The sequence below is a fragment of the Clavelina lepadiformis genome, chromosome 2, assembly GCF_947623445.1.
Source record: "Clavelina lepadiformis chromosome 2, kaClaLepa1.1, whole genome shotgun sequence".
NCBI lineage: Eukaryota > Metazoa > Chordata > Ascidiacea > Aplousobranchia > Clavelinidae > Clavelina > Clavelina lepadiformis.
This window is the reverse complement of record NC_135241.1, coordinates 7,767,515-7,789,286: the sequence shown is the minus strand read 5'-3', so window position 1 is coordinate 7,789,286 and position 21,772 is coordinate 7,767,515. Positions and strand designations below refer to the sequence as shown.

At 34.6% G+C, this 21,772-nt stretch overlaps 1 protein-coding gene across 4 annotated transcripts; it reads left to right on the top strand.

Moving 5' to 3' along the window:
* Positions 1–3,421: 3,421 nt before the first annotated feature.
* Positions 3,422–20,341, top strand: LOC143445094 (histone deacetylase 4-like). Of its 4 annotated transcripts, XM_076943945.1 has the most exons (23): positions 3,422–3,623; positions 3,777–3,922; positions 9,528–9,655; positions 10,154–10,231; positions 10,367–10,469; positions 10,592–10,694; positions 10,993–11,108; positions 11,338–11,481; positions 11,678–11,778; positions 11,873–11,989; positions 12,214–12,331; positions 13,487–13,626; positions 13,740–13,894; positions 14,171–14,321; positions 14,661–14,825; positions 15,302–15,572; positions 15,688–15,789; positions 16,186–16,303; positions 16,519–16,726; positions 17,010–17,226; positions 17,382–17,603; positions 17,762–17,887; positions 18,075–20,341. In XM_076943945.1, exons 3-23 carry the CDS (start codon positions 9,545–9,547, stop codon positions 18,380–18,382), a joined length of 3,174 nt encoding a protein of 1,057 aa, XP_076800060.1. In that variant the 5' UTR covers positions 3,422–3,623; positions 3,777–3,922; positions 9,528–9,544; the 3' UTR covers positions 18,383–20,341. The 4 variants fall into 4 exon arrangements, with proteins under 4 accessions (XP_076800060.1, XP_076800061.1, XP_076800062.1 ...); XM_076943946.1 differs by lacking the exon at positions 3,777–3,922; XM_076943947.1 differs by having other exon boundaries at positions 3,422–3,922; positions 10,196–10,231.
* The last annotated feature ends 1,431 nt before the right edge of the window (positions 20,342–21,772 follow it).

Genomic DNA, 21,772 nt, shown 5'->3' with positions numbered 1-21,772 from the left:
TGGCTCCCGTAACTTACTTACTTACTTATTACTTAAAAAATGAACAACGCTCACGCCTAACATATGAGAGCTTGCAGTCCCAGATGAAAATCAAAGTGTCATCTTATCAAGCTAATGTAGATGTGCTGTGCAGTGAAATTCAGAAGCAAATATCGCATTAGCTGGGTGGAATAAATGATTATTTGAAAGTGTTGTGTTTAATAGTCGGGTTTTGTTTGTTGAAATTACAGAATATTCGCATGTACAAAGCAAAAATTTTAAGAAATTCTGCATGAAGTGTAGGCTATAATTACCTTTTGTTTTAGTGGCCAACTCGACAGTTACATGTTATGGCTCCGAATAGGTCTTAATTTAAATAAACTTGGGAACATTGGCTCTTTTAATGCTAAAGGTTGCCGACCTCTGGTATAGTTTATAGTATGATAATCTTTATCCAAGGATAGACGTAAGTCTGCACGACTTTTTAAACCTGGCGATAATTCCTCATCGTTCAGCGATGGTTTCTAATGACGATAATTCCTCATCGTAAACTTTAGCTTAAAACAAGTTCATGTCTTGATAAATTAAAAAAAAATTGTAAAGAAACTTAAGTTGGCACAACACTACAGTACATTGAACTATAATACTATACTAAACTTTGTGTTCAAACTTAAACAACTAAAACTTGATTTTCATGTAGCTTTAATCCAAAGTTTCTTATAAAAAATAAATATCTTGCCCTATAGACTAGCCTACAGTTTAATAAGAAAGTCTTCACGGCCGCCACACTGTGCCAAAGTGAGCCAGTTTACCCCATAATCGTGACATCACCACTTGCCACTTTAACTGCGACATGGTTCTGCACTTCCATCGTATTTTTGTATGAAAACTACGAGGCCCAAATTTTTTAGATCAGGAGGTGCTTTTAAAAAATCCATAAAATCGTCGGCTTGAACGGTGAGTAGGCTGTATACTCCGTAGTAGTGCAGAAAGTAAGCTTATTGCTGTTTTTCAGTATAGGTTAGACCGTTAGAGGCTAAGGTCATATATTCTGTAAGAATTAGTAAGACATCAGCGGTTAGCTTATTGTAACATAGCTTAGGATTAGTTTTAGTACCTTTGGGCCTAGCATTGCCGCTATAAGCCTGTAGAATATAAGCGTGGTAGGGTAGCGTAGCGGTGTTGTACCGACGTGACCGGTGATAGGCCCAGTGAAATCATGCAAACACTTTAAAACTTTGTCTGTCCAGCCTGTTTCAAGTGCTCGAGTAAAAGTGGCCCAAAATATTTTAAACCGAAACGTTAAGCGCTTTAACGTAGTCCTAACTCTTTATTGCCAAGTGTAGACGTAATCAATGTTCACTCATTGCAGTCAATAGGCTAGGTGGGTCTAGTACAAATGCACAACCACAGGTTGTCTTTGTATGCTAGACCCTAGTGATGAATAGTGAGAGTTGGAGTTTGTGGGAATTAGTTTTAGATTAATTTTGTAGTGTTACTTCCGTACTAATTTGGATTAGTGTTGTTACTTCCACACTTCTGTACTGACTGAAGTGGATACTTGACGTTATCCAGATTATACAATTATAAACAGTTTCTTAAAACAAAAACCAATCTTAAAAGATTCCATTCCATTTCTCAAATTTTTTTTGTGAATCTTATAGAAACCATTTTATTTCAAAATTAAATGCTTTCATTGGCACATGCAATCAATTTGGTAGCCGAGTATTTAAAGGGCTGTGCTTGCAGTTATAAATGTTTCCCATGTTTGATATCCATCACTGGCACTACTATTGTAATGGCCTTGAGCAAGACATTAAATATTTTACTCAGACTGTAGATCAGGGCTACTCAAGTGTTTTAAGCAAAAGTCCAGTTTAAATAGTCAAACTTTTTCGAGGCCCAGTCTGACAGTCATTCCCATGAAATCATGCAAGCATAGCATAACATGTCTTGGATTTTTCTACCAAAAAGATGAAATGAGAATATAATGCAGTCTACACAGATATATATATATATATATATATATACAAAATCCGGTACATCAATATATAGTTATTAACAAAAATTGTCAGTGTTATTTATTGTTCTGCTGGTTGGGGAAATGGAATTTCATACTTATACGTTTCGTCAAATCCAATATGTCTGCTTTCATAATGACATTTAAAATTATCGTGATCCACCGTTTGAGTAGCCCTGCTGTAGATGATGTGTGATGTAGAATATAAAATGTGTGATTTGGCAATTTGTGTGTGACGGTACTTGCACGCCATCTATCGCTCACTAACCTGGTCTTGAGTGATGAGGAATTATCACTGAGTTTCAGTCGTGCAAAGACTATCTTTAGTCCAAAACAAAAGTTTTAACTATACCATACAAATTTTGATTTCACAATACAAAACCAAGTGCAATATACTTAAGTCACGAATTAAGGTGCACTATGTCAATTTGACAAAAAAAAATTTTTGTATTTTTGAACTCCAACGTCAATGGTAAGGAGTTAAGAGGTAATAGAAAATAAATTATAACATAATAATTTCTCAATAATAATAGGTCCTGATATAGGAGAAAGAGAAATTATTTGCCATTTTTTTAAATTAAACAAATACATCAATTTGAAAGAAATCAGTAATTGTTTGGAGTGGGATTACAAAAGTAAAAGAAACCCAAATTGTGTTCTTACATGAAATATTAGTAAGGTTGTAGTTCTATTGTAATGTTATAGAAAAAGCCCCCCTGACCCACTCCTAATATTCAGACTGATAAGTATGCTTTCAGTGCGCTGGATTAATACACCAACAAATTTAATACCAAAATTTAGGCCACATCAACATAATACCTTAACAATATATATGCTGTATTAAAGAGCTGGTGTGTTTAAATGATTATTAATAGGCAAACATATTTTCCAAATAAATTATGGGCTATTTTGCATACACACTGCAAAGTGAAAATCTGGGACTACACCGAAATAGTTTGGATCGTACAAGGCTTGTACTACAAGCACCAAAAATATGAATAAGGAATAAGGTGTACATAGCGTATAAATAGGCTACCTATATGTGTTTGCATAACATAGCAGAGCTTGCGTTAGATTTTGGAAAAGGTAATCTAACTTGAAAAATTTAATCATGCTTTGAAATCATGTAATGATGGTTTTTATTTTATAATTAAAATTTTTGTCAGGGATCCCTCCTGTTATGATGCTGGCATTCAAAGGTATACAATTCCAAAGTGTCATTTGCTGATTGTTTATGCTTGTTAAGGTATTGATAAATGAGCATTGCTTACTTGTTTTTGTAGTCTAGACATGAAACTTTTAATCTCTGACTGTGTCTATTCGGTTTGTTATCTCATGTATCATGTTATGTGCATGGCATTCTGACCATGCACACACCAAATGGATTTAATGGTTTTATGTATTATTCCAACAGTTAAACTAACTTGGTTGCAACGTTCCAGCAGGTCATGTTGAATCTCTTGTAATTAGAAATTGTATAAGTGTACAAGTACAAAGCATTGGATTTGGTCATTAGGCCAAAGTTCTGTTTGAAATCTGTGCGATATTGACCGGACACTTGATCAGAAAGCATGATTTAATTTCTTGAAGTGATGTATGTGTGAACAGGAATAAACACGAAACGGTGGGAACTCATTAATCCAAAGTTGAATGGACTAATTTATTTACTCTAAGTTAGCCAAAGTTTGAATTACTGGTATCTGAAGTTGGTGACATTGGTGGCAAAGTTTCATTATATTGGTAAATGGTAAACATAATAATATATTCATATGCACAGCAGCACATTTGAGTCTACTTTGTGATGATATGATAAATGATTTTGTTCACAAATTTTGAGGTAATGAGCACTGTCTATGGATTGGAGCAGACAAAACGCTTGAGTTAACCATAAGCTGGTGTTACTGAGATTTCTCACTGAGCCAGGTATATTTGATACCTTAAATTTAATTGACATTTTGTCGGGACCAATTAGTTGATATATTTAGTGATAGCCAGTTTAAATTGACAAGCTTTTGTTGGGATTGTTTTTTAACAATTACAGAAAATAATTACAGATTATAAAAATTACAGATAAATAATGCTATATATATTTAGCCTTCTTGTGCTACAAAACATAGAGAATAGGCCGTGTGGTTTTCACAATATTTTTAGTATGAAGCCATATGGGTTTACTTCCATGTTCAGTTTATATTGTTGTACACAATAATGCCTGTTTAGTTGTCGTTCAGTTTCAAGAATAGTCTGCTGCAGCTTTTGCAGTTGACTCGCCATTTAAAGTGATTAAAAATCAGCAAGCCCAACTGTTCCCATGACTGTCAAAAGTTTTGGCATTAAATTATTGACTAACTTATTTGGCTTTGAAGACGTTTTTCAACAGTGTCTTAAGAAAGAGAAAGGTTTGTATGTCTTACATAAAGTAAATGTTTCTGTTCCAAAGAAAGTCTGAGTGTGTCAAAAAAATTTGGTAGCGTATGATGTTTTTTCCAAATGCATACATCTTTTCACAACGTGGTAGTCACTGGTCAGTAATTATTACATCATTTGATTGTTTTTGTTATAGGTTGCTTCCACTGATGTTAGTAATTCTTTTCGTATTGGCTTTGCTACAAAATACTTCTTGGTGTTAGCTGGTCTCTGTGGTAGTGAATTAGCTATCATTCTTAGTAATCAGTATTCAATATATTTACTATGTGAAACGTTTTTTATAAACTTTACTCCAGGGAAATGCTTTTGGGACAAAATGGTGTGTGCTTAATGAAGAAAATATTTTTAAAACGAATCTTGGTAAAATTTTGAAACGCTTTTTTTGGCAAAAAATTCATGTTTTGCAAGAAGCTTGAAACAGCTGTGGTTGAAATTGTGTGATGTTTGTTTTTTGTTTCAATATATTTTTGTAACAATATAAATAATGCTGTTAGTATTTTTGTGCCAACTAATAAAGATAGAAATTGAGTGATTGATATCTATTTATTAATTGTTATTTATTGATATAATATGGTTACATATATACCTTTTATATATTTATCTCGTAGTTATATTTAGATATTACCCAGGGGAGTTTAGACCAAGGCTCAACCATAGGTATATCAGCTTTGACACAATTGGGTTATTGTTGTGATACCATATCTTGTGTTGGCCTACATCTACCTGTCTACCTTCTTGGTTCATTGTATTCACTAGCTTTGCACTTGATCATGCATGATTTGGTTGCTTTCTGTTTTTTCAAATTTTACTCTTTTGACAACACACTCCAAGCAAACTCTTTATTAGAAAATAACAAATATTAGCATGTTAAGGGTTATTTTTAGAACATAATGCGTCGCAGTACTCAATAAATTTGAATTTGCATCGGTTGAGAAATGGAATAGTTTTAAACATATTATAGACTATTTGCACGTAGTGGTTGCACATAACAAAAGATTTTTGCAAATATTTTATACATAAATCCTTGGTTGTTTGAATCAATATTTTAGAGACAAATTTTAAAACAGTAATTAACAATTTTGTAAAAACATAATGCACTGTGGTTTACCATAGGGAATTATTGAAACTTTGGTTTGTACATCTCATTAGGTGGAATTCCTAAGAGTGTTTGTAACACTTAAAATAATAATGATTAACATATAGCCAAAAAACTAAATCTGTAACCTTTCCACCACCAGTATTTCCATCATCATTCAAACTAGAAAAAAAACTTTTCTTAGTCAAAGTGTGAAGAGTTCTTTCTGCATACTTGCCGAATCCCTAATGAATATAATTTATCACTTTTTGTTTTTTGTAGATTTAAACTTTTCTGAATCATTGCTTTGATGTACTGTTAAAAATTTAACAGTACTCAGCAGGACAAGTTAAGGGACACTTCTGTGAAGATATAATTGAAGCTTGCAGTACATTTGTTTTAATTTTTTTTCTCGCTCAGCGCAGGTTATGAATTGAACTGTCTTTATTGCCTTAGGCAAATTTATTTTGTAAAGGCAGGTCTTTCCAGTAGCATACAAGTGAAAACGTTTATGATTGATAAGGGACGGGCAATGGCATAAAAGATGTTTATAAATGTGCTCCGGCAAAGAAATAAACCGCTTTGAAAGGTGATGGGCAGGGTTGCCAGATCCCAGTGATCAAATAAAGCCAAGATGACAATAAAAAAGAGCCAAAAAGAGCCAAATAATTTTACTAACCACAAAATTACAATTCAACCCTAGATGATGGGTTTAAAAGCAAGAAATAATGAATTCCGAAGCCAAAATATACACCTAACACTATAGAGTCAACTGTACATCATCTTTAACACTATATTCTCAACATCTGTAAAACCTATATTAAAATCAAAAAACCAAATTGTTGTAAAGTTTGTTATGATAGGTTTGAAAATAATAATTGGCTACTAAAGAAATAACCAACAAGAATATTATAAATAATAAGATAATTATTTATTTCACACTTCCTAAATTAGGGATTATTATTTATGCAATTAAATTCAATTTTCATTAAAAGAGCCAAAAAACGCCAAAGAGCCAAAACAAAATTTTGGGAGCCAAACAGTAATAAAAAGAGCCAATTTCGAAGAATTTGGCGTCAAAAGAGCCAATATGGCAACCCTGGTGATGGGCAGCGTCGCTGCTATAAATAGATTCCATTGACGTCATAGCTGTATTATTGTGGCTTGTGCTGAGTTTTTTGCGATCTTCCCTCAAATTGTGTGACGTCAACTAGCGAAGGAGGCCGCGCGCGCTTCAACGAAAAAAGAACCTCTCTATCCACTTCCCCGCTTATTAAAACGGACGAGCTCGTTACCTCTTGCTGGGGTTGATGCATTTAGTGCGATTGACTTAGCACCACGCAGTTGACTCGAGCATTTAGCCAGCACGAGCCCAACGGCAAACTTAAGGTGCGAGGACAATCACATGCTTGTATTTTTCATTTAGTTCATTGTTTCCCCGGCATTGGTTTTCATACAAGATAGGGTTCAATTGTTTATGTTTATTTTCACGTTCGTTGCTCCCATAGATGACAATAAAGTTGTATGAATGTCTATAACATTGTAATCAAGGCCTACCTCAATTGTGAAATTGCGGAGAGTGAATTTCGATGATCCTACTTCCCATTTTGCAGAATCATTCTTACATGTATACGCCCACTTGTTCAATTCGAAAATAGGGTGTTTTTAATCGTTGTTTATTTCACAAGCGTATGCATTAATAATGTTTGCGTATGTTTTTGAACAAGGTTTCGACCCATATTTAGCGTCAATTGGCGATGAAAGCATCGCTTTTCTTTGACTTTAGAACTTTAGTAAGTATGAATGAATGGCATTTTTAATGTTTGTATTGCCTTTGTTGCACCGTAGTCGAATTTTTGCTTCAACACACGTTATCAACGCGCCTCGGAGTAACGATGTTTAATAGTTTGCAATTAGACGGTTATTTATGACCTATAAAAAGGCGGGTTGTGCTAAGCAGTCGCGTGTGGCTTGATGTAACGAAATTGCTTATTATCATAAAATTAATATTCTAGATTGTTGAGCGCAACGCAGAGAAAGTCGTCGCCGCATTAAGCATTTCCTGCATTTATGAGTGCCCGGTTATTGGGACTTTCAATTATGCAACAACATCAAAACTGCTACAGTGAATGGCATGCCGCGCTTTCCAGAAAGGCTATCTATATTGGGCGCTTGTAGCGTGAAAGCCTGCTATGGTGCAGTTCCAAAAGAACTTGCAATGAAATTGATCAATTTCAAAACAAGACGCTACAATTCTAATGACATCATTTGCGCATGTTCGAGGCACATTTACAAAGCAGCTGCACACTTAATTTGAGGTAATCCTTTACCACTTTTCGGTCGCTTACGTTTTTCGGTCTGTTTCTATCAACAACCTGATCGTTATTTTATAATCTCTAGTCATAAACAAATTGCGTTATATTACGGCGTACGAATGTGTTTGCGGCACGTTTTGTAACGTCACCATTTGCGATAAGTGGGCAAGTTGATCGCTGTACGTTTGTAAGTTTAATCCGCTTCGGTATCTGCGTCTAGCAGACTTAATAAATTAACTACAGGTACTTTTATTATGGCCTGGTTGCATTTCACTGCGTCAATCGTACCGTTTTTAACAACTATCATTCCAATGGATTTACTCACCTGTGTAGAATAATGCAGTTCAACACTTCTACGTTTATGGACATACTTTGATAGCGTAGGTTATCAGATTATTTATTTTGAGCGGAAATCAGCATGTCCGTTCATAGACCTATGTCATGTTTATCCTTAATTAGAAGGGAAGTTGTCATACCTCATTTGCAACAATCCACTTATGTCATAATGCCCTGATCAATGAAGGTTCAGATTGTTACATTTATATTTATGCTTTTTTGTTCAGTTTGGCCTCCCAGTGGTAGTAGAGGTGTTTATGTTTTTTGTGGATAGTTCAATAACTACTGTACTTTTAGCAACTTATACCATGAGCGCTAAGCGGTTTCAAATGTATTAAAATTATTTTTTACATTTGTGAAAGCCTTTCTAAATTTGGTGCTTAAATTGTCAAGTTATTCGAATAATAATTGTAGATGTTGTTACTATTAATATGACATAGATATAAGTTGTATATTATTTTTCGGTTAGTCAGATTTTAAATTTATTTTGGCAGTGAAAAGGTGTGGTCTTTCAATAGGCTATGTCAAACAAATCAAATGGCGTTGGTATTAATTTGCCTGTATTATTCATATGATTATAAGGTAATTAATAGCACCACTGCTACAATAATTATAGTAATAATGATAAAAACGTCCACGCGGATTCACAGTACATACCAGTACTTATGTTATGAATAAAATCCTTGAAGGATTTTTATAAGCCTAAAGCTTAAGCCTAAATGAGTTTAAATTCTGTACTTGTCACATGCAATGTTCTCAAAGAAAGGCATAAGTATATAAAATTCCTCTTTATTTAGCTAAGGTTTTGTTACTTTCAGTTTGTACGCTTTTTAAAGGAAATGACCACATAATTGACATTTGAGAGTATTGTGTACTCCACAAGTCTTTAAATAGAAAATTAATTACTTAATGCCTACTATAAATAAATTCTAACAAAGGAATTTGAAGTTAGCCATTGGTTACATGATGCTTAACAGTGGCAACAAGATCGATTTTGACTAGCTGTTAGAACATAAGTAATTATTCTATACTTTCAGTTTCAAACTGCACAGTTGTGTCTGTATATAGCCACCAAAGATTTTGCAGATTCTAGGTTGCCTAGTGATTAGTGATAATTCGATAATAAATCACTGTTTTCTTGTGCAATTAGGCTAGAATTTGATAACTGGTACTGTACTTGTTCCTAACTCCTGCATTTTTCATTAAAAATATGAATTCAAAAACCATAATAAACATGGTTTTTAGTGACATATTTCATCAAGAATTTTTTACTTTTGCTTCACTCAAACCAACTCAATTGTGAGAATGCGTGTTACATTCTGCAATTCATTTCTGCTGCCTTGTGTCATACACTTTATAAGTTATTGTTTTTATGCAGATGAATGTGATTTTAGGATGCCATTGGAAGGTAATTTGACTGTGACTAGTTCTAACTTTGTATCACGTGCACCTGAAATGGACGACAAATTTCATACATGGAGACAACAGCATGAGCTTGATAGACAGGTATGGTTTTACAGTTGCAGTCACAATGATTGCATTATGTATATGCTCGTTGTCCAGGAGAAGTCTAAAATTAGCATATAATTAAAGTTTGTGCTGCTGAGGTAGTGAACAAAATTTTCAACTTTGACTCCGACTTCTCTATTTATGGTGCCACTAATTTTGACTTCTATATTTTTTATTAAATGAATTTATTCTAGTAAATTGCCTTTTTCTGTGAATATTTATTTGTTGCTGCCCATTAGAAAATAAGGGAGATCAAATTGCGATAAAGGGATATCCCAAAACTAATTCCAAAAATATTCATAACCTACCAGTAGTTACTGTGAAACAGATATAATTTATTCCCTTTGCTTTGACTCCGGACAACTTCTCCTTCACATTCTTGATTAGATCATGGGTGTTAATGTTGATTCATATTCGATGTTAATGCTAGTGTTACGAGATTTTTGTTGCATTTTTATTCAAGCAAGTAGCCTATTGATGTGTGTGTTCGTTAAGGTTTTACTGGCGCAGTTTCAATTCCAGAATTCTACTTTACAGCAACAACATGAACATCAGCTGCAAGAACACTTTAAAGTAAAATTTCAACTTTTTTAATGTACATGTTTACTGAGAAGATGTTTGGTCATATTTGAAGACTTTTCATAACAGTATTATAAAAAGAACCACTTAATTATAGCTTTATATAGTTACACACATCCTTTGTTGTAGATGGTGTTGTCTCAGCAGAGACAGGAAGCTGATCAAATGAAAGCTGCTAACAAAACAAATGAGTTGATTAATTCCATTAAAAACAAAGATAAGAACAAGGAAAGTAAGTATCAAACATGCATAAGCATGTACTTGGTGAATAATCTTGGAGGTTGATTGCAATTGGGAAATGTTTGTTTCATTCATCCATTTTGTGATGTTGTAATTGGTTATATTTTGTTTTAGGTGCTGTTGCATCGAATGCTGTTAAGAAACATTTGCAGAAATTTGTTATTGGCCGACAGAAGGGGAAAATACTTGACAGTTACCCAAGCAGTTTATTAGATAGGTATGTCTTTCGTCTTTTTGTATCCAATTAGTCAGATGCTGGCAAAGGTTCTCCACTAAGAAATGACTTGTTTTTGTTTCAATTTTATATTCCTTGTTGTTGATCCGAATGCCTTTTTTGTGGGAATGATTTATAAATATATTTATAAATGATGTCTTTAATACATACGCTTTCCTTTCAGTAATTGAAGTATAGTTTGATGTAAGGGAAAAAAGAAACCCACATTTCTTAAAAAATTGTGGTATGCATGTTTTCTTTCCTGCCTATGTTAAGCTCTGCTGTTGTTTTGTATTTAAAGGCCAAGAGGTCTTCATTGGGCACCCTCACTTGATGAGAGGACAGACAGTCATGATGCCATTTATCCTGCTGGTGTTTATGACAATAAATATGATGACTTTCCATTAAGAAAAACAGGTTACATTTTGCTTGAAACATATCTCTTGAGTAAATCAAATTGCGTAGTATTGTTATGTAAATGTATATCATTCATTTTAATAATTTAGTTTCACACATTTGCATTAACAGCTATATATAAAATATTTCTCATCTTTGTTTGTTGTTGTGTCAAAAAAGAGAAATTTTGGTATCTGATGACCATCATTATCATTAGTTCATACATTAAATTTCTGCTTCCTTGTTACAGCTTCTGAACCAAACCTGAAGGTAAGATCTCGCTTAAAACAGAAGTTATCAACTGATCAAAGGTCCTCCCCGCTTCTTGCTCGACGAAATGATGTCAAAGCCGATTTGGCCAATCGATTAAGAAAGAGAATAAATCCTGAATTAGGTAAAATTTGACGTTTGCTGATTGGTCATCACAACGGGTGAAGTAATGATGTAGGGATCCCATATAATTGAGTTGTACTTTTTTCATTTAGCCAATGTAAGCAGAGCTATATTTCTCATATGCCTGGATACCAATCACATAAAATGTTTGTGTAAATAAGGTTAGATGATGTATGTAGTCTTTAAATGTTGTTTAGTGAACCAAACCAGTGAGTCTTGCAATAGTGCTCCGAATTCAACCCCCAGTTCCCCTCCTAATGCAGATATTCCTATGCTTTCTGCCATTCCTCATGTTGAGGTAAGTTTGATAAATACTTTGCACCTTACACAGTATTTATTTCTTTTTCATGGTATGAGTTTGGAAAAAATTAAAACGAAAGTATTTCTCTAAGGCTGACCTGCACGGCCTCAACTTGCATAAACCTTCGGACCCGAGCAGCAGTGGCGACTTATACACATCTCCATCACTTCCTAACATATTAATAGGCATGTCTCAAAAGCACGGATCTGTAAGTTAGAAATCACATGTATGGGTGGCGTTAGTTGATTACTCATTTAGTTTGCTTATTGATAGTTTGTAATTCTCAATACAGTTTACCCCCTACAATGACATTCTCATTTTTTTATTGTTTTTTGGGAAGGTTATCTTCTTTCCATGCATATTTACAAGGATTACATATTTACGTACATTACAAGGAGAGTATAAATTCAAGCAAAGTGTAATGTACTGTAGGAAAAAGGTGCTTTTTTGCTACGAGATCATGACCTCAGTCCACTGGTGTCACGAACCTCCTCATTGCCAGGACCATTGACGCAGAGCACATCAAAACGGCTTTCTTACTCCCCACCAGGTTTGATGTGGTTTGGTTTCCTTTTACACTGCTTTCATGGAATGCTGCTATAGGCCTATGTTGTTGTGTACTGTTTCTTGATGTAGGCAGTACATGAACTAAGGTTTATGTATAGAAATCCAATGGGAATTGGATTATAAGAATCTTGACGGTTTAGCTTTTTCTTTATTTATTTTGAATTCATAATTTTGAGTAGATACCATAGAGAAGTTTCTAATACAAGGTAGACAGGTTTTTATGTGATTACAAGATAAGTCCTTTTATGCATTCCAGTTGCATGGTGTATGTTATTAGAGGTTAAATTTAGCAGGTATACTAGTTGTAATATATCCATTGTCAACGTAGACTACCACTTATAAGGTTAGGTGTTTGGCATACAAATAGCAGTTATTTATTTATTGTTATTTTGTAATGATTCAATTCTATTTTTGAATTTATACTTAGTTAATTGTGTTGTTAGTCATGTTATGTATCAGAAATATTATAATAGCTTAGTTTAGATATGATAACTATTGATTTTGATATGGTTGTCTTGGTTGTACGTATGTCCTTAATTATTACACAATTGTCAAGAAAGCAGTGACATATATTTTATATTAAGATTAAGTGCACATGGTTAGTATAGATCTAAAATACCAAGTTTAGAGTTAACAAATAGGTTGATTAGTTTGCTTATTGAGCATAAGTTTTGTTTTGTCACTTTATTGTAAACTACAAAGTTGTTAATATAATAATAGCTAGTCAGTATATAAATCATAATTCTGTTACGGATAGATGATGTTAACTAACAATGAGCAGTATACTAGTGAACACATTATTCGTACGCTACATTTTACAAACTCTTAGCAGTAGATTATGATTTTTTTGAATATACTCTTGTATTAGTTGATTAACATCTATAAATTCTAAATTATTGTGCATATATATGCAGTACATACCAAACATTTACAAATATCTGTTTGTGTTTTACAGACAACTTTGTTTAAATTGATTTCAAAATGACATCGATATTTGTGTAATGACGAAATAGTGCACATTTTCTGTTTTCTTACCTATGCTGCAGCTTTCTATTACAGTATTAGCTTTTTAATGCAGAGTTATCTATTGATTTTTCGAACAAGGTTAGTGTTGATTATGGTTTTAATTGGATTTCAGGCCCATCCTGTGCGCCGTCAAAGATTTCCTCTCCACCTGGGCCCATCAGACCCTCCCATCTTACCAGGCCCCACAAGACCCTAATAAGGACCCATTCTGCTCCCACCACTGCTTCTCAGTTGCAGCATCATATTCTGCAGGTATACTGATATTAAAGTGAAATATGTTTATGTTTTATGCACGGGCTATGTCCATGACTTGTTAAATTTTCATCACAAAGGAGTTTTAAATTGCTTAAATAAACTTTCTCCAGAGGAAACAAGCACGAATTCTCCAGCAACAGCAGAAGTTGCTGCAAAACCTGGGCTATGTCACTCGGCCAGAATTTGCCCATCTATATCCAAATCTTCTTCCTACTCATTTGGAAAATGATGACAAACAAGAATCGTACTTGAAACAATACCAAGCGTAATTAGTTTATGTTTTGTACACTTGTGATAATAAATAGATTTAATAAATTTAAATTAATAACTTTGCAACACAAGACAACATGAAGTAATATTCTTCTGTAAGATGAAATATTTTCATTGAAAACTGAAACATTTGCAACTATGATTTATGCAAATATGTTGGCTCATCTTTGTTTGTACAACTCACTAGCCTCTTTAAACATTAATATGCATAAATTTTGTTCAAATTGAGTTGAAGTTTTTTTTTATTTATGGCATCTCTTTGCTTTTGTAGATATAAAGGCTTGGCTTCTGCTCGATTTCCTGATCTTGCTGAAGAGAAATTCACATCTGAGAACGCTGAGGTTCATTATCCTAGAAATGATTCTGTTCATCGTGTGAATTTTGCTCCCCATCCAATACCTCTTCTTATCAAACCTGACCTTGTATGATAAATAATTTTTTCCATACATCTGCTTCAATTTGTATGTTCATTGATGGATGATTTTACCGTGTAATGACTAATTTTGTAGAGTTTCACAGGAAGTGTCTTCCAAAATTCTTATATTTGTATGATGTTTGTCCATTACTAAAGTATGGTTCTAGGTTGATTCAACCCAGCACCAGTTAACTCAGGACACCTAAACCTGGAACGACCCAACCTACATCTGTGGGTTGAATAGCCCTGGGATTAATTGTATGCTGGTTATTTAGTCCTTGGGTTGAATTGACCGACCACCACCAAAGTATGATACTTTTTGACAATCGGTTTATTTTTTCTGTAGCCTTCAACAGTACAAGAAGAAGATCTGCTTCAAAATTCCTCCTATCCTCAAACTATTCCAGAAACAAAATATGTGAAAAGAATACATGAGCTTTCTCACAAACCTCTGCTGCGTACTCAAAGTTCACCTGTAACATCTTTCATGAAAAAAGATCTCAGCCAAGAAGTATGTATGAAGGTTTACTTGTATCATGATTTACCATAAAATTCATTAAATGCCTCCGACATAAGTATTCTAACAAATCATTTAAGATTTTAAATGAATCATAGCAAAATGACCTTAAAAGTTTTAAATGTAAACATTCACCAACTCTTCTAAGATAGCCGTAGGTAAGTAGGCTATAAGTTCCAATTGAGTAGTAGAATTGTGGAGCCTATACTTAAATTTAAAGATGGTGTGTTCAATACCATAGTTTTTAAAGTAATATTTTCTTTAGCAAACTCTGTTACCACAAACATAACATCACTTGTACCAAATTACAGCCCATGTTATACTACATGCTAACATTGCTAAGCATACATAGAGTAACTGCCAGAAGCAGAGTTATTGTGCATATTTAAAAATTATCAATTAACCTATAATTACACACCTTCATTGGAATGTTTACTTCCTTTGTATAATTACACACACTATTTTTCTAGCAATATCGGTGTACTACAGGCATTGCCTACAGCCCTGTGATGCTTAAACATGGCTGTGCATGTGGTGATGACCATATAGAAAATGGAGGACGACTGCAAGCCATCTGGGAAAGGTTAACCAAATGTGGCCTCGTCTCTGACAAACCTCACACTGAAAGCATGTGTGAGTTAATTGATGCCAGAAAAGCAACAACAGACGAACTTCAGCTTGTCCACACACAAGATCACACATTAAGATATGGAACAACGTCTCTAGCTAGGAAGGAACTAGGTAAGGATTTTTGGTGTGAAATTTTCTCAATATAGGTACTAGGCATTACAGTGATCTTTGCTACATTGTGAGCTAAAAACTCAAAACAATTACAAGCACAATGTTTTTGTTACAGATTTATGTAGTAAGTTCATTGTATTGCCATGTGGTGGGGTGGGAGTGGACAATGGCATCGATATTGAAACAGTTTGGAATGAACTGGACACAATCAATGCAGGTGGATTCATATGTTAAGATTTGTTGTGATAGTTGTTTCATAAATATGGTCAAGATCTTGAATTGGACATCACCCTTATAAACCGTTAAACGTTATAAACACATCATGTTTGTGTTTTTGCGCTGGATGCAAACCAACTGATTAATACCCACACTCCTTAAACTTTAAAACGACACTGCTATTATTGTCCTTATTATCACTATGTATATATCTTTAATAGTATTTCAGTAATTACATTTAAAATGTTTTTATGGTTTTGTTTGATCAGAAATGTGGAATGCTTCTACTTAATTTGTTTTACGCGATAACCATCTCATTAACTAAGATTTTACTAGTTTATGTTTAGACACGAATGATATATCATTCCATTAACCATTATGTTGTTACTCAACATAGCTCGTATGGCAGTCGGATGTACAGTGGATCTTGCCCTTTTAGTTGCTGAGAATAAGCTCAAAAATGGGTTTGCCCTCGTACGACCTCCTGGACATCATGCTCAGAAAAGTCTTGCAATGTAAGTTTATACATGCATTGTACAGGGGTTCGAATTTTGTTTGTTTCTCTGTGAAACACTATTGTTATAAATGTATGCATTGCCAACGTTTCATTAACCCATTTGGGTTAGCTTCTGGGCAAAGCTTCATCATCCGAAGCTAACCCAAGTAGGTTAGTAGGTTATGCCTGGTGGCAACCCTAGTATTGCTATTACACGCACTGATGTTATGCCAGGGCATTCTGTTACTTCAATTCTGTGGCTGTGGCTGCAAGAAAACTACAGGCTGAGGCGAAAATGCGAAGAATCTTAATTGTGGATTGGGACATACATCACTGCAATGGAACACAAAATATTTTTTATCATGATGCTACAGTCCTGGTTATATCTCTGCATCGCTATGACGACGGCAAATTCTTCCCTGGTACTGGTGCAATACAAGAGGTTGGTAAATATTTTCTCACTAAACTACAGTCTGCTCATGTCAGTCAAGTAATATTTTTTCAATTATTGTACAAAATCTTCTTCAAGATGTGCAAATCATGTGATTTGATAACTGTATATAGCTGAAGCTGATACCTTAAATTAGCAGGCTGCATGATCTGAACAACTAAGACACACAAAGTATTCTAATCGCAAAATTTAGTGAAACAACAAAATTTTAATGCATGTGCAATCTGCATTGTTCATCCTGTTGATAACACCTTTTTTGCATCACCTTTTGTAGGTTGGAGCTGGTCGTGGTGTTGGTTACAACGTAAACATTGCCTTTAATAGTGGGCTTCAACCGCCCATGGGTGATGCGGAGTATTTAGCAGCATTTCATGCTGTTGTACTGCCAATTGCACAAGAGTTTGACCCAGATTTTGTCTTGGTTTCATCTGGCTTTTCTGCCGCCAAAGGTCACCCACCCGCCCTGGGTGGCTACACAGTCTCACCCCAATGTAAGGGTATTTTTAAATGTCTTGAAAATTAGATATATTTGTATACCTTACAGAATACTTTTAAATAATATCCCCAGTGTATTAACATTATTGTAGTCAGTTTCTTCCAGTTTACTTTACATCTTCTGACTAATTTTATTATTTGTTTTTTCCAGGTTTTGGTTACCTTACCCAGTCATTATCTCATCTTGCAAATGGAAGGTTGGTCTTGGTACTAGAGGGAGGATTTGAACTTCAATCACTAAGTGATTGCTCCGAAGCGTGTGTTCGTGTTTTGTTGGGAGATTCAGAGTTTGCATCTCTTCCTGAGGAGTCAATTACACAAAAGCCTCATAATTTAGCAGTGACTGCTATTAGAAGAGTGATAAGTATTCAAGGTAAGGAAGTTAAGTTGTCTGCACTTAACACAGCGGTTAGTGTTTTTCTTTTTGGTTTTTAAGTACCTTGCACATCGTGCTTATTTTTTTTTATTAATTTTCAACTTAAACAACGATTTTTGAGTTACGTCTTACGTGTTCCATACTTTAATAATTAGCAAAATATTGGAGATGGCTGGACGTTAGTTTGGCGAACTTGTCCCACCAGGAATGGACCAGTTTAGCCAGGGAGAATGAAACCGTCAGGGCAATGGCTTCTCTTAGTGTTAAAGCCCAAAACAATGGTAAATTAATGCAACTTGTATAGGTATTAGGCAGTTATTTTAATTATCACAATTACATGACATTACATTCTAGTCAAGTGTTTTGTTACCCACCTTTTCCAATTTTTGGTTTTACTTACAGCGTGCAAGTTATGCTCTAAGGCAGCAATTCCAGTTTGTTGCCCAGATTATACAATATTTTTTTTAGTTAACATGAGAGAAAGGATGACCTCTTGGCATTCCGAACATCGGACGTGCTCCATGGACAAAGGTACCAGCGGTGAAAGCTTTCCCAAAGACAATGAAACATCAAAAGCGCTTTATGAGAATGTTCTCGTCGTTGACGAGAAGTCGCCGTCAGATATTTCTATGAGCGCTGAATCTTCCCCACTGGATGTCGTGGGGACGTCAAACCCGTCATCACCTTGCTCAGTTCCGAACTTAAACAGGACTGATGAGATCATTGATGACGTCAGCAATAATAGAGAGGAATGCATGAGCAAGGAGGCATCATGAAAGTTGAATTCAGTGCATTCCACAACTTACGTGTTCCCGCACAGTATTACTTCCAAACTGCAAATTTTTTCCTAAGTTTTGATTTTAGATTGAAGTGGACCACGACCTAACTGTCCATGGTTCTTTTATACGTTCCATGGTACGTTTATTACGAAAAACACCGCCGAAGATCAGATTGAGACACAAACAGGCGGTGTTCGATAAGGCTGCATGCTTTATTTTCAAGTATCAGCGTCCAACATATACACACGGTTAGCTCAAAGAGCTATTGTTTCAATGCAATGGAATATAATTCGCTTGTGGGACAGTTGCAGTATGATTTGACTTCTCTAAGTGCCAACCATAACATAATCAGCACAATAATGGTAAGCGCTTGAGGATTGGTTTGCTTTGTAACACAACATAAGCTCTTGTCTAGGATTTTTGTTATTAACACTAAGCATATTACGGCGTTTCGATGAAATCAGACGTGGCCATTTAAACAGATCGCAATTTAAAGCGTTGTACCTCTCCATTTTACCTATCATCATAAAATATGCGAAGTTTGAAAGGTGCTTTGAACTTATTACCGACACCACATTTTGAATCTGTGGCACCGTGAAGCCTCGCAAAGTTTTACTACATAAGAAATGAAATGTTGAAACATGTTGGATGAAATTTTTACTGGCAAGCCAAGATTTTGGCATTGTTTTGCTCAGCAAAAATTTTCCTGCACTTTTTAGTCCTCTTCCGATTATTGATTATATTCAGCTCAATAAAATAACGCTTTCGAGTTTTATTTAGTTTCTTTCATACGAGGTTCCGTTTATGAATTCATCATCGGTTCTGTTATGCTTTTACATTTATGATGATGAGTTTCTGTGAAATCAGCCTACTAAATGTTCCGTGTACAATTTGTTCTAGGATGTCTCCATTTGGCATGAATTTAGTTATTGGTTTGCGTACTTGTCCCGATCAAAACCTTACATGGTTTCTGTGCTGTATTATGCCGAACCGAGCCTTTCCATTACCATATTTAACATCAGAGTTTTGTGTTTTTGATATAATTTTGAGCTGGTGAAATTTTGTGGAGGCGTCTCCAGGTCTATTCACCAAACTTTGTTGCAATTCACGTTTAGTAGTGGTGTATACAATGACTTGCAATGACAAGCGTCATGCGTATGTAGGCCTCTATGGAAATACGGGAGCCACTTTAACGTGTTTAGCTTTGCATCGACGAGCTTTTGTTGGACACAGTTGTTACGTCTATGGAAGCAAACGTTTATACATATGCCTTCGGAGCGATCCGTGACAATAGTTGTTAAAGATTGTGTAAGTTAAATGCACATTACACTGAAAACATCGTGATCTATTACTACGTTTTGTTTATCCACCAACACCAGTTCTTTTTGTAAAGAGAGAATATACGCTTTGGCGGCATATTGTTGTATGGAAAAACGGTAGATGGTTTTTATTAGTGCTGCTACTTTCCTGTACGTCTAGTTTTTAGCTCTTGCATTCGCGAATGTCACGTTTTCACTGTTTTAGCGATTGGTTGCGGAAAAAGCAGGAATTGCTGCTTAATTTACACAACACCATCATGATTTTGTAGTAAGCGTTGACTTGGATAACGTCTGTGGAAAATTTTCACGTTTGTTTCAGAAATTCTTGTCAACGTTACGCGTTAGTTTCTAGTTTACGGTTTTGTTGTTTGTGGATCTGGCTGTGCTTCGTTTGTAGTGACAAGCAAAAAACATGTTCAGGTGGAAAAATATGCCACTTTCATTTTCGTACCTATATTTTTTTTCGTACCAGTTTTTGTTGCATTCCTGCGCGTGTAAACCAAGTCGACGTGTTTAACGCAGCAACCAATATTTTATGTTTTTGACTGTTGTGATGTATATAAAGCATCAATTTCAATGTCATCTTTGCGCGCATTTATCAAACCTTATTGCCAATAAATGTTTTTCTAAATCTCAACCATGTTTTTGTGCTCTGAATTAAGTGAGGTTTCCCCAAGTATATAACAAGCCAATAGCATCACCGGAATAAGTTCAAAATACCTAAAATGATTCCATTATTATGATAAAAGTTGCGCCAACACCAATTGCCAGTTTTTGTAATAGTAAAATAGCTATAAAGATTCCAATATCGGCCCATTCCGAATCTATGCTAAATCCTTTGGCATTCCATTTAAAACAGTTTTTGATCCAATTTGCTTGAACGAAGCGATGTGGTATAGCAACGTTCAAGACAACATTTACCGTAGTCTTATACTCAGGGTTGCCATACCGTCCTTATTTTGAAGGTCCGTGTCTTAGAAAATTTTTTTGTCCTTTTTTCTAAGAAATGTCCTTTGTTTTACTTGTGTCCTTACTTTCGTTTTATTTTTAGGACAGAGGTTTGTATTTTGGGCATTTTGACACCTTTAGTATACCATTTTGTACCGAAGAGATACAAAAATTGAGAACATGCAAATAGTATCTCGTTTTTTTCATTTTTGGAACATTCATTGCCTTCTCCTGTTGTGCACTGCTTAAGGTAGTATTCTTCTTTTGCTTCCTGTTCGTCCTTATTTTTGAGTCCAGACCGATGGCAACCCTGGTGGTTGCTGTTTTATACAGTAAATACCATACCATGGATATTTAATATTTTGCAATCTGACTCTTAAGAACAATTAGAAGGTTGCGAATTCTGTTTAGAATTCCTAAACTTCAGTTGAATAGTTTATATAATTTTTAAACACTGAGAATCTGATTAATATCGGTTTTAATACTCTTCATTATTACTTCAAACAAACACTAATATTTCAACAATATAATTAGCCTATTTATATAAAAAGGATTTTAAGAACCAATTAGCAAGCAAAGCACATCACTCTACATTTCATATTGACTTAAGGAATTGTTCACAGAGATATTACGATCTATAACTTCTCATTCATTGAACTTTTAAAACTCTAAACTGAATACTGAAGAACTAATATTAAACTAAAAGTAATACTAATAAAAACATAGCATGCAACGATACATTTATACACTAAAGGAGATAATAAAGAAAAAGAATTTCAACTTGAGGCGCAATGCGTTTATCAATAACAGGAAATGATTTGGACTTTTAGACTCGAAGTTTTTACAGGTCAGGTGATAATTCCAATAAGAGAATTTTCAATAAAGGGAAATAAATGTCAATCAACATTGTCTATTTTTAGAAAAACAATGTTGTTAATACGAGATCAATCGTGCAGATAATCATTTTTACCAATTAAGTTGTCAATCACATAAGGGTTATTTCGAATTCGGCAAGCTCATAATGCAATGTAAATAACATGTTTACAAAATAGTAGGGATGAGCCGATACGAACCCAAACCCGAATAGATTCGCTGAATATCGCCTTTATGGAAGATTCGG

Excerpts from the sequence above, each read along its gene's own strand:
- LOC143445094 (XM_076943946.1), top strand. The coding sequence starts at position 9,545 with ATGCCATTGGAAGGTAATTTGACTGTGACTAGTTCTAACTTTGTATCA. Across the intron at positions 12,332-13,486 it reads GCTTTCTTACTCCCCACCAG|GCCCATCCTGTGCGCCGTCA; the intron begins GTTTGATGTGGT and ends ATTGGATTTCAG. Across the intron at positions 14,826-15,301 it reads AAAAAGATCTCAGCCAAGAA|CAATATCGGTGTACTACAGG; the intron begins GTATGTATGAAG and ends CTATTTTTCTAG.